Raw genomic sequence first — 13541 nt, forward strand, 5'->3', positions numbered from 1 at the left:
GGAGTCAGCCCAGGATCCTGAGCCCAAGAGCCTTGGCACTAGCAACATATCCGCCTTCCCCCAAGATCACTAACCCCAATTCCAGCTCAGTCCCCAATGCAGGGAACTAACCCTTATGGAGATGTGACCTAGCCACCCCTTACCCTTCTCACCAGCCAAAGCTACTGATCTGTAAAGGAAAATTCATGCCACCAAAGTCCTTGGCACCTCAGGTAATTCAACATCCAAAGTGGAAAAGGTTTTATCAGTGTTAATGATCCCAGAGATGTATTCGTCTTCTTTGCCGCTGTGCCTATGGGGCCTTCCCATCCGACTTGCAGCTGGAATCTTCCACGTGTTGTCTCCCCTTTAGAACACGAGTGGCTTGAGGGAAGGGACTGGCTTGCTTTTTTTCTACTTGCGTCCCAGTGCTTTGCACATAGTAAGCACAATAAATGCTTTCTCATCCATTCGCTCACAAACTCATTCTGTGGCTTTAGACAAGTCACATCTCCCCTTCCTGGATCTAAGTTTCCTCTTTTATAAAATGAGGGGATTAAATCAGAATCCAATTCTGTTACTACGATTCTAAGCAGCTCTCAGTTCAGAAAGAAATAACCTTAACAAACAAAAAACCTGTTGATAGGCAGACCAACCCCATCAAATTAAGTCCACAAATTTGTCTTAGTGCTGGGCCTATGGGTCTTTTAAGGGGAGAAGGGAGCTGCTAGGATTTCACCCAGCAAAGGGTTTCTCTCCTCCCCTCCCCATATGATAATAGCTAATATTTACATAGTGCCTACAATGTGCCAGGCACTGGGCTAAGCACTTCACAGTTATCATCTCATTTGATCCTCACAACCACCCCAGGAGGTAAGTGATATTATTATCCTCCTTTTAAGACTAGGAAACTGAAGCAAAGAGGTCAAGTGACTTGCCAGCTAGTAGGTATCTGAGACAGAATTTTAACTCAGGTCTTTCTGACTCTTGGTCCAGCTCTCTATCTACTGTGACACCTAGTTCCTTGTCCTTGGTGGGCCTGACTGCAGAATGGGAGAGTGAGAATAAACATTGTCACAATGATAATAATAGCACTTACACAGCACTTTAAGGTTTACAGACCACTTTACAAATCTCTCATTTGATGTTTACAACAATTTTGGGGGACAGGTACTGTTATTATCCTATTTTACAGATGGGACAACTGGGGGAGCAGAGGTTAAATAATTTGCCCAGAGTCACACAGCTCCTAAGAGTCTGAGACAGGATTTGAACCTCAGGTCTTTCTGACTCCAGGTCTAGCACTTTAGCTGATGAGAAGGGCCTTTAGTCCAGGCTAGGAAAGTTTCCCAATAACGTTTTTTTGGAGGGGGGGTGGTCCAAGACCTGTGGTTTCACTGGTATAGAGAACTCCTGGTGAGGAACCTCTGTAATATATCACCTTAGTCTGGACCTGTGGCATACGGCATCACACAGCATGCACTAGAGGCTGGCTCTCCATGCTGCCTCTCATTGTAATAGCTGACACTTTAGTAGTGCTTTATCATCTCACTGAGTCCTTATGAGGGCACTAGGATCCAATTAACAATCATAAATGCTACAACTGATTTTGTCTGTCAACCTCCACCTGCTTATCCTGCCTTTCCTACTTAACAAGACTTTTTTCTCCTCTTTTTAAAGCAAGTTTTTTAAAAGTCCCCAAAATATTACAAGAATTTGGCAAAGATAAACTATTACATGAACTGAGAGTGTCTTGGGTTCCATAGTGTTAGAATCGCAGAACATCATGGGAAGCAGCTCCATGAGTTGGGAAAAGACCTGGAGCCAGGGAAGATGTTAAAAGATCCCAGCCCTCTTAAGGTGGTAAGTGTTCTCCACCTTAGAACACTCACCAGCTGGGTGATCATGGGAAAGTCACAATTCCTCCTCTTGGAGGCAAGAGCTATAATACCTTCCTTATAGGTTGTTATATGTCACATAGGTCAAATGAAAGTATATGTAATGGGCTTCAAGAGCCTTAGGCTGCTATGTCAGCTCCTAGGATCAAAGGTCAAGAGGTCATCAGGTCCAACTTCTTTGTTCTCCTGACCAAAAAAACCAAGGCCTACAGAGGTTTAGGTCCCACATGTGACTTTGGTGGGGCTAGGATTTGATCCCAGGCCCTGTGACTTTTAAGTCCAGAACTGTACTAATAACAGGGGACCTTAGCACAAAAGCTGTTATATATTACATCAAAAGAGAAAATGTGTTCTACCCTCCAACAGGATTTTAACATATGGACTCATTACCCTTTCTAAAATAGCTTCTTACCTTCCCATTACATGAAAAAGAAATGGCCATCGTAATAATAGCTTGCATTTGCTCAGCACTGCATTCCTCACCTCCTTTGGTCCTCACAACCTTGTCAGAGACAGAGCGGGACAACTCTTATTCACTTTAAAGACGAGGCTCTGACACAGAAAAGGACTTTGCCCAGGTCCCACAACACAACCGAGATGTGGCAGAACCAGAGGATGTTGCCGTGTCTTTCTAAGTACAAGATCCAACACTCCTTTCACTGTGACCCGCTGCCTCTCATGTGGAAATGAAGTCTTAAGTGCCTGATGATGATTTGTTCCCTGCGTTCCCATGATAGGAGAGTAGTGCAGTGTAAGACAACCAGAAGAAGGGAAAACTCAAGGGGCATGAGAATTGCCTTCAAGTATTTGAGATCTTGTCATGGGGAAGAGGGATTAAACTTCCTCTGTTTGGCCCCAGAAACAGAACCAGGCACAAGCCGCAGACGTTTCAGAGAAGGAAATTTAAGCTTGACATTAGGAAAAAATTCCCAAGGAGGAGAGTGGAGTGAGCTGCCTGGGAGGTAGTAGGTTTCCCCTCACTTGAGATCGACAAAAAGACTTGTTAAGTATTACAGAGGGAATTTGTTTTTCCAGACCTGATCCCTTCCAACTCTAAAATTCTATGATTCTCAATTCACAGCCCAAATCTTTCATTTAACAGCTAAGAAACTGGGGCCTAGAGAGGGGAAATAACTTTCCTAAAGTCAGAAAGTGACTCAGTGGTAGGGTCAAAGCTCCTGATTCCTAACCCAATGCTTTTTCCAGAATCATACCCTTAATTGGGAAAAAAAAAATAAAACATTTGAACAAGCTTAAAAATAGTGGAAGAATGCAAATTGAAACAAGCCTGAGGTTTCACTTCACACATTGCAAATTAGTAAAGATGACAAAAGGTAGGAAGATAGACACACTAATATATTGTTGATGGAGCTATAAATCAATACAATCATTTTAGAAAAGATTTGGAATTATGCAAATAAAGTGACTAAATTGTCCATGTCCTTTGACCTAGAGATTCCTTTACTAGGTCTATCCTCCAAGGAGGACATTGTTAAGAAGAAAGTCCCCATATATACCAAAATATTTACAGAAGCCCTTTTTTTAAGAATTGGAAACAAAGAAGATACTCATTGATTGGTGAATAACTAAAGAAATTGTGGCACATGAATGTTATGGAATAACTATTCTATGAGAAATGATGAATGTGACGAATACAGAGAAGCATGAAAAGACTATGAACTAACGGATGCAGGGTAAAAGAAGCAGAACCAAGAAAACAATGGGCAAAAATGGTTACAACAATATAAACAGAAAGAACCACCACAAAAGTGCATGTTACAAAACTACAAAGAATAAGCACAAATATACTCAAAAGAAGAGACAGGAAAAGACACCTTCAACTCACCTATTTACAAAGGTGGGAGAGGTCTACCACTATTGTATATTGCACATATTTTCAGACTTTTCATTGTACCGATAAGTTATGCTGAAAATTTCCTGTTTTTTCCTTAGAAAAATGCTATTATATGGGAGGACGCTGGGGCAGGAAGAACTAGGGGAGGGTTCCTAGGAATTACAGTGATGTTAAAAAAGACATTAATAAAAACATATTTTTTAAAAATATAAGCAATGGAGCAGGGGTTCCTTGAAGACTATGGGGCCTCATGGTATTGCCTAATCTTAGGTTCCCAGTGAGACCTCAAAGAGCACAAAGTAGTCAATGAGAGTGGCATGAGCCCCCAGATATCCTGCTCTTTCCTCAATATTTAATAAACTACCCAAATGTCAAGAATAATTTCCCTCAAAATTAAAAATAATACATTTGAATATCATAGAAAATGTGCAATGCCATCACAGATCCTTAGTACTAGAAAGGCTCTTAGAAATCAACATATCCAATCTCCTTTCTGCCAGATGAAGACAGTGACTTCAGATTCAAATGGCATATCTATTTGACGTACACATTTCTATTTGCCATCATGCTAAGTAAGTCTTTTTCTCTTCAACAATCCTGTATTTGTTTGAGCCAAGGGATTTTGTGGCACACTTCCAAGCATGGTGGGATACAAGCAGTCCAACGGACGGGCCTGTGGCTTTGAGTTCCCTACTTTAGGGTATCCCAGATCATCATCTTTTCTCTCCTGGTACTCTACCAGTAAGAAAGGGTGCCACCGAGAAAACAAAGCCTTCGCTCTCATCAAAGTCACATGATTTCATACCAATACAAGCTGCATCTCAGACCCAGATTCATGCTGCGGTCAAAACTAGCGTGTAAAAGCATTAGTATTTGATGAGACCAAACACAACATTCACTTGTTTAAAAAAAAAAAAAAAAGAAAAATCCAATGATTGTTTATTCCCCTCAATGAATTGGCAAACAAATTACCAGATAATAATGACGCTTGGCTCCATTCACTCCCTGGCTTTCTCTCTATAAATACAGGCTCCCGTTCCCATGCTCACAACAAAAGGCTGGACTATCAAGTTGTCAGGAGGATCCAACTCTACCATTGCAGCTATTCCTAAGTCATCAAAAAGCAAAATGAGGATTCCCTGGGATTTGGGACAGAGAAAGTACCGAAGGTTGAAAGTCTACTATTATACCTTCTACAACTGAGCTACATAGCAGAACAAAAGCCTTCCGGGTCCTCAATAATGCCAGTGACCATATATGTTTATGGGGGCTGCATGAATTTAATTACATGATGAATGACATTCAACTTCAATTAGGATTAATTGGTCCAAATCTGCTAGCACAGCACCCATCAGCAGTCAGTTAAATGGCCTGCTACAGTTAGATGCTAGGTGATTTTTTTTTTTTTGGCTAAAAATCTCAGGCAGACCACATCCCAAGATCAGGTGGGCCATCCCACCAACAAGCCTCATGTTCATAAATGAACACCATGGCAATTAACAAAGACATACATGTTATACAAATGTGTATATACGTACACTTCAAAACTTAGCATGTTGAAGTAGACGTATACATATGCATGTACATATGGGAATACCCTTCACGTCTCATGTATGTTACTGTGTGTTGTATGTGTACATATATATAAACACATTTATTTTTAATCAGATGTGATAGAAAATTCACTTGAGTGGACCTCCTGGCTAAACTGACAGACCCTGGCAGGCTCCTACTATGATCACATAGATTTATTTTCCTGGTTCTATAAATGATGCTTCATATTCCCTGCAGTTAATATTTGGTTCCGATTTTTTTCATAGAGTTCCAGCATTGTCTGTGTGTCCTGGTCTGCCTCAATCACCTAGAAAAGAAGTAAAAAAAGAAATTAGTTGATAAAATTCATTTCTATAATTAGCCAAGAGGACCATTCCATGAGAGAGGAAGAGGTTAATTGTTGCTTTACTAATGAGACTCAAGAAATGGAAGTGGCCAAATCCATCACAGCACACTGGAGTAAGTTTTATGGATCACAGAAGGACAGAGCTGGAAGGGAGCTTTGGGACCATCTCGTCCAATCCCTACCCTAGAGTCAAATGTTGTAACACCTCACTTATCTGGAAATCATTTAACTTAGCAACCTCATCCATATAGAATATATTGTGGTTCTGTTATTTCAATTGTGTATGACTTTCCATGACCCCGTTTCAGGTTTTCTTGGCACAGATACTGGGAGTGGTTTGCCATTTCCTTCTCCAGTTCATTTTACAGATAAGGAAGCTGAGGCAAACAGGGTAAAGTGACTTGTCCGGGGTCACACAGCTAGAATGTGTCTCAGGCCAGATTTGAACTCACAAACATGAGTCTTCCTGACTTCAGGCCTGGCACTCTATCCACTGCACCACCCACCTGCCCATGGAATATACAGCCAGTAGCAGAAAAGGCCTTCTGAGGAGTTTAATTAGCTGTCTCCAAGAATATAAATTAAGTTCACGCATTAAACTCACAGAAGAGACCTTACTCAGTCTTCTGACTTGTTTTAGACAGGACTCTTAACAAGTTAGGATAAAACTAGCCTCTCCGCTCACAGGGGATGGCAGACACAAACTTGTGAGGAAGCCCACTAGGGGAAATACATGGATGCTGATCAAAAACGACAAGGGAAAGCTGCCAACACAGGGATAGCTGAGACGTGTGGGGCCTTTCAGTGAAGGGGGACATCTATATCTTGACAGCTCTTATGGCCATCACTGGACACGGCACAGAACAGCAACTAGTGCTTGTTATGATGATACGAATTTTCAAAAAAAGTGCATGAATTCTGTGTGGAGTCCTCTGGGGATTGCAGAAAGCCCACCATTCAAAGAGGTTAAGGTAAAAAGTGTTTCTGTTGTCCAGACAATTCTCTTTGGCATGGTGGGGGGAAAGGTAGTGTGAGTGCTGCTGTAGAAAGTGTGAAAGATCTGAAGGCAGAGAACCTGGGTTCAAATTCTAGCTCTGACATTTACTTCCTGTGTGGAGTAAATAGGCCTTAGTTTCCTTAATTTGAAAAGGAGGTGGGGCTGGATTAAAGGACCTTTTAGGCCCTTTACAGATCTAAATCATGACTCTACAAACACATCATTTCCTGAAAATACTGGATAAGCATACCATCATTATTTTTCTTCTATGGGTTCAAGAGTATAATCATTTTAGCGCGCTCTCTCTCTCTCCCTCTCTTTCCTGCCAACTTACAAAAAGTAGTCAGTAATAGTAGTAGTGGTTAATACTAGTACTACTAGGTAGTAGTAACAGAAATGGTAGTAGTAGTACTACTAGTTAGTAGTAGTCATAATGGTTAGTACTAGTAATACTAGGTAGCAGTAGTACTAAGTAGCAGTGATGGTGGTAGTAGTAGTAGTAAGCACTTTATATAGAACCTGAAGGCTTGCAAAGCACTCTACAAACCTTATTTTATTCTCAGAGCAACTCTGGGAGGCGAGTTCTATTATCATTCTCATTTTACAGAAGATGAACAGAGGCAGACACAGGTTAAGTGACTTGCCTGGGATCACATAGATAGCGTCTGAGGTAGGATTTGAATTCAGGTCTTCTTTGACTCCCAGCTTGGTGCTATAACCACAAAACCACCCAGCTTGGACACCCGTGCCTCACCCTCTCTCTGGGCCTTTCTATGTCCTTCTGTTTCCTCTTCTCTCTTTTCCCCTGTCTTTCTTCCCCACTCCCTCTCCCCCTTCCTCTCTCTCTCTTCCCTTCTCCCTCCTTCCCTCTCTCCATGTATGTATGTACACACACACACACACACACACATATATACATGTACACACACACACACACACACACACACACACTTCCTCTGGCATCAAACAGGGATCATATTTGTCTTACCTCCCTAACAGGACTCTTGTGAGAATGAGACACACTTAGTATCATACACGTAATGCTGGAAGGGACCTTAGAAATTGTGAAATATAATATCCTAATTTTTACAGATAAGGAAATTGAGTGCCAGAGAAGTTAAATAATTTGCCCAAGGACACACAGCGATAGTGCTAAGATTTAAATGCAGGTCCTCGGCTTCCAAATCCAGGGCTGTGAAGTGTTTTGTAACTCCAAAAAACACTACAGAAATGTCAGCTGTTATGTCATCAGCTCCTTTTCCTCATCTGTAAAATGCGGACAATCACACCTGCACCATGTACCTCAGGAGACAAGCACGTGGTAGGTACCTCAAGTACGACAGAAATATGAGCTCTTGCTACTATTACCCTCCCAGAAGAATCTAACCATGTTCCCCTGGACAGAAAGTTGAGGAGTCCTGTTTAGAACCAGATGATGCTAGCTCCCTTTGTAAACTGACTCTTGAAATCCTACAACTTTCCACCCCCTGACAGATGGAAAGTGCCTCATTCTAACTCTCAGCATGGCGAGTGTTCTTCTGGAAAACCCCAAGACAGCCTGATGCTCTTGTGAGAGCTGGGGTAAACATACTTACAAGAACAGGAGAGGGCACTTTGAAGAGGGTTTGCTTAATGAGCCACTCCTCATACAGCTGGTGGATGGCTTCCAGATATTCCTGCAAAGTCATTCAGACACACAAAGCTATGGTGAGTCTCAACATGAGCAAAATCTCCTTCGGCAAGCCAACTTCATTATCAAAGGTGATGGCCAAATAGAGCTACCAGGGCTGGAACTCGGACAAACCATGCAATGGAAAATGGTGGATGCCACTCAACCTTTGATAACAGACCTCAGCGGGAAGGTGGTTTGGCCAACAGAACAACATATGGAGGCTGCTGTATCACAGGCACCTGATCCTTAGCGCCATCAGTAACGCCCTTCCCCTCAGGCCTCACCTAACAGTCTACTGTACATCTCTCTGACGCATTTGTCACATGTATTAGTTATGAGTTATATGTATTGCATCTCCACATGTCAGGACTTGGTAGAACAGAAAAATTAGCTGGATTTGAAGTCATTAGACTCATGTTTGAATCTCAATACCTGTGTGACCCTCAAAAAATCACTTACTCCCTCTGGATCTCAGTTTCCTCATCTGTAAAATGAAAGCAATTAGATTAGATGAATCCTAAAACGCCTTCAATTGCTAAATCTGTAATCTGAAGAGGGAAGAGGCTGTGTCAGAGCTCAACTTTGCAGCTCTCCCCAGGACATAACACAGCTCTCTAAACACAACAGGTGTTTTAAAAGGTTTGCTGAATGAATGATTAAAAGAACACTGCACTTGGAGTCAGAAAGGTGGGATGTGAGGAGCAGCCCCACTATTCACTTAGTGGCCATGTGACCTTGGACTTCACTTCTCTGAAAGCAAAGGCTTCCCCTCTCCAGGCCTCAGCTTATTCATCTGATAACCCTTAAGATCAGAGATTTCGTAGCTGAAAAGGACTCCCTCATTTTACAAATGTAAAGACTGAGACCCAAAGAGTATAAGGGAGAAAGTCACCTAGAGAGTCCTAGTCTTCTAACTCCAAACCCAACGCTCTCTCCACAGAAGTTGCATGATGCTGCTTCTCAAAAGCCCTCCCTCCTTCACAAGCCATCTTTGGAAGATCAAGTCAATCTAATCCAATATGCATTTATTAAGCACCTGCTGTTTTCCAGGGATTATGCTTGGTGCCTGGGATACCGAGACAAGAAGGGAAACAGGTTCTAGAAGCTTCTCAGAGAATTTGCATCCTTTTGGAAGAATACAGCATATAGACAGAGAAGTATGCATCTGATCATTTAAGGAGACAAAGGGGTCACTGGCAACTCAATGGATCAGGAAAGACTTCCCATAGGAACTGGTCCATGAGCCAAGCCTGGAAGAAAGTTAAGGATTCTAAGAGGCAAAGGCAAGGAGGGAGAACACATTCTATACTTGAAGGCAGCCTGTGCAAAAACATAGAGGTGGGAGACGAAGTCTGGCTGAAACCAGAACATGTGAAGGGATCAATGGGATCATGTGTACAAATTTCTCTGCAATCATAAAGCACTATATAAACGTAAGATACATTTATTATGCATTGTATTATATTACAACCATCTGATACATCAAGGGAACTATTTTCCAAACATCCTGCTCTCATCTCATTAGCAAGAACTTCTGCTTCCCTAGCTATCGCAATTCAATTTCCAGACAAAATGACATGAGACTCCCATCTGTCTTGCTGCTTTGACTCCTACCTCTCCAGCAGCAGCTGGTCTCCTGCCTGGTCTCTCCCCCTCACCCAGGAGACCCTGGCCTCTCTGTGGCCAGCTCACCCCAACCCTTCAGTCCTTCCTGCCAACGAAACAGTCACCTTCACAGTGACTGTCAAGAGAGGGAGAGAAGGAAGCACTCTTGAACTCCATTAGGTTTCTGCTTCTTGGCAGCAGCGGCAATTTCATAACAAGGAGCTTGGAATGTTACCACTGGAAGGGGACTATACAATCATTGTTTCTGTTGTTTATACAACTAATTATTCTCCTAATGTTGAATCATCCTTTTAGCCCTGGCATAAATCCAACTGGGTCACACACAGCAAATAATCTGGGGGCCATATTGCTGAAGTCTCTTTACTGGGATATTAGTTTAAATTTTATAGCAGCAGAGAAGATACTAGAATTATCAAGGCTCAGAGCTGAGTGGGACCTGGAATCCAGTCTAATTGTCTGCCTGATGCATGATTCTCCTCCCTAGCAACTCTTTTCTTTTCTGAACATCCATTTGTTCATCCAGAAAACAGAGAGAACACTACTCTGCACCCTCGTTGTTGTAGTGAGGAAAGTGCTTTGTGAACCACAAAGCCTTGATTTTTAATCACTAGATGACATAATAATAAATGTTTTTTCATCCATTCATAATAGTAATAGCTAGCTTTTATAAAGTGCTTTAAGGGTTGCAAAGTGCTTTACATGTTGTCTCATCTGATTCTAACAACAACCCTGTGACGTAGGTGCTATTATTATCCCCAGGCAGAGGTGAAGTGACTTGGCCAAGGTCACACCTGAGGCAGGATTTGAACTCAGATCTTCTGGACTCCCAAGTCCAGTGCTCTGTCCACTGAGCCACCTATTGATTCATTCAAGAGCAACTGGCTTCTTTCTCAAGCTAACTGTCAGTAATGTTAACTGATCTTCCAGAGGGAGCTGACAAACCTTGAGTTTTCAGAAACATCAATGGCAGATCTTAGGTTTTAGAAATGTTAATGGCTAAGAAGATGCATGCCACAAGCCTACAAGAGAGTCAGACTCTGCTGGTGCACCTCTAATTTATAATATGGTTACAACTGTGATGATAATTCATGGTAATTACACTTACTGTACTCCTGTGTAGTGTATCTGTGTTGGTGTCTTATTCTCCTCATCTACTATGAGCTCCATAAGGGCAGAGACTCCATCTTAGTAACACTTCAAACCTCCCCAGCACACTGCATGGATCTCGGCATACAGCAGAGGTCTAACAGACATCTGCTGTTGTACTGGGCTTCCCCTTCAAAGAGCAGCTGTTCCCCACTGAGGAGTTCTACAGGCCCAGGGGAAATTCAGGGTCAGCTAGAAGCAGTGACACTGGTTTAGAAAAACCAATGTTCTTATATATAAAGTTCCCATTTCATAATTAGTAGAGTTAGTAGGGAGAAAACAAATTAATGTGATAGGTATTAAGCACCAGCTGTATGCAGAGCACCATGCTAGACACTGAGGAAGAAATGGTGCTATTTCAGACATGGTTCCTGCCCTCAGGGGGGCTTGGAATCTAGGGGGAGGCCTGGAGAAGAAGGAATTGCACAAATATGTAACACACTAACTTTGCAATCACTATAGAGCAAAATAGACTATAATAAGGAAATAAGAATATAGAGGAGAATTAGAGTCCTCTTCCAATGCCTCATCATGGCGAGGGTTCCCAAAGGCCATGTGAGGAAAGAGGAAGTTCTGGAAGGGCCAACAACAACAAACATTTCTCTCAAGCACCTACTAGCATACTGGGGGGAGGGGGTGCTTAGATACAAAGTTTAGATAAGACACAGAAGTAATGAGACATAAGACTATAAAGGCAAGTTGGTGTACCAGATTGTGGAAGGCCTTGAAGGGCCGGAAGAAGAAAGGCTTTCACAGGTCTGCTAACAGACTGCATAGCTACAGGGAGAAGGGAAGAGAGAGAGAAAGGGGGAGAGGGAGTGGGGAAGAAAGACAGGGGAAAAGAGAGAAGAGAAAACAGAAGGACATAGAAAGGCCCAGAGAGAGGCTGAGGCACGGGTAGTTAGAGGACCAGCCTTGGTAAGTCTGGAGAGGCTCATTACCAGAAGGCTGGCCACTCAGTGATTAATTTTTTTCTGGTCATAGCAATTCCTGAAGACTATCTATGAAGGCAAGCAAGGGTAATAATCCCCATCAATGGATGGCGTAACCTGTATAACAAACTCTCAGATCCTTGAATTACTGGAGAAGAAGGGGAGAGGAAGGAGGAGCAGCAAAGGCACAAATAATAAGGCTGGAGGAAAGAAGGCAAAGCCATGGGATTTGGGGGCTTGACTTTGAGTACAGAAAGGGTTTCCTTACCAATGGAATGACTTTTTCTTCCTCTCTGCATCTCATCTTCAATCTCTTGTAACAAGTCTCAGGAGAGGTCCGGAGATAAACTGCCATTAGGAAACAATATTTGAATGTGCAATCACTGGGAAGAGTTTACAACGTGGTTATTGAAAAACTGCCTTTGACTTCTCTATGTAAAAGCTGATTAGTGAATGACAAAGGGCTAAAGAAATGGGAGTGGGCATGACCATCACTAACAGCTACCACGTGATGGGGGCTGCCTTCTTCCACAGACTAAGAAGCAGCAGCATTAAGATCTGCAAACTGCTTTGCAAATATGATCACATTTGATCCTGGCAACAACCCTGGGGGAGAGGTGCTACTGTTAGCCCCAATTTACAGATGAGGAAACTGGGCAGACAGAGCTTTAAGTTACTTGCCCAGGGACCCACAGCTAGTTAAGCATGGATAGATGTAAATATATGCTTATGCAGTTAGGTCAGAGGTGGGGGACCTGTGGCCTTTTGGCTACATGTGGCCCTCTCAGTCCTCAAGTGCGGCCCTTTGCCCAAATCTGTCCATCAAAAGGCCACACTTGAGGACCTCAAGGCCACAGGTTCCCCATCCCTGAGCTAGGTCCTAATCAGTCTAAAGTGGTTGCATGCATTCAAATTCACACTATTTGAAGTTACAATTACATAAAATGTGGTCACTGGCTCTAACCCAGTGGAAATACACAATGTGGATTTGAACAAGAAAACTATATCACCAGAGAATCCGTGATCTCACCAGCATAGAATACTCCCAATGAGGAAGCACCTTGTACCAATGTAGATAGCACCTGCTCTGCAACTCTGCAAATAGTCTCCGAGAGCTGCCCTTCCAAATGTGTGTATATATGTATAAACACTCACGATGATCCCACTCTTTGTCCTCATGATGTCCCGTATCACCTCAACCTCCCACTCCTTCCCTTTATTGGTTTACCTCCCACCTTCTGGCTTCTCCCTACCCAGAGTCTGATAACTGGAGAATGCTGGATCTAGAAGAGAAAGAATATATGGTCCCAGCTCCCTAAAGTTACAAAAAAAGATACTGAGGCCCTCACAGATGAAGTGACTTGCCCAGGGTTATACAGCTATTAAGTGAAAGGATTGGGACTGAAACCCTACTCTCTCAACTCCTGGTTCAAAAGCCTGCTTCCCCTCTGCGATGCTCCTCCTTAACCCAATAGCCATCATTTTAATGGTACCCTTGAATCCCTCCCTCCCTTGTTGTTCACAGTGCCCACCCTG

At 42.7% G+C, this 13541-nt stretch overlaps 1 protein-coding gene across 1 annotated transcript in view; it reads right to left on the bottom strand.

Annotated features, from left to right (window-relative positions):
- Positions 1-4654: 4654 nt before the first annotated feature.
- Positions 4655-13541, bottom strand: part of TK2 (thymidine kinase 2) — a 44705-nt gene continuing 35818 nt past the window's right edge. Inside the window, exons 8-10 of the mRNA XM_036751737.1 lie at positions 12274-12353; positions 8225-8305; positions 4655-5593 (exon numbers count right to left, since the gene is read on the bottom strand). Coding sequence (XP_036607632.1) covers positions 5495-5593; positions 8225-8305; positions 12274-12353 — 260 coding nt within the window. The 3' untranslated portion in view covers positions 4655-5494. The remainder of the gene's footprint in view (positions 5594-8224; positions 8306-12273; positions 12354-13541) is intronic.

Source organism: Trichosurus vulpecula, chromosome 3 (genome assembly GCF_011100635.1).
Source record: "Trichosurus vulpecula isolate mTriVul1 chromosome 3, mTriVul1.pri, whole genome shotgun sequence".
Taxonomy (NCBI): domain Eukaryota; kingdom Metazoa; phylum Chordata; class Mammalia; order Diprotodontia; family Phalangeridae; genus Trichosurus; species Trichosurus vulpecula.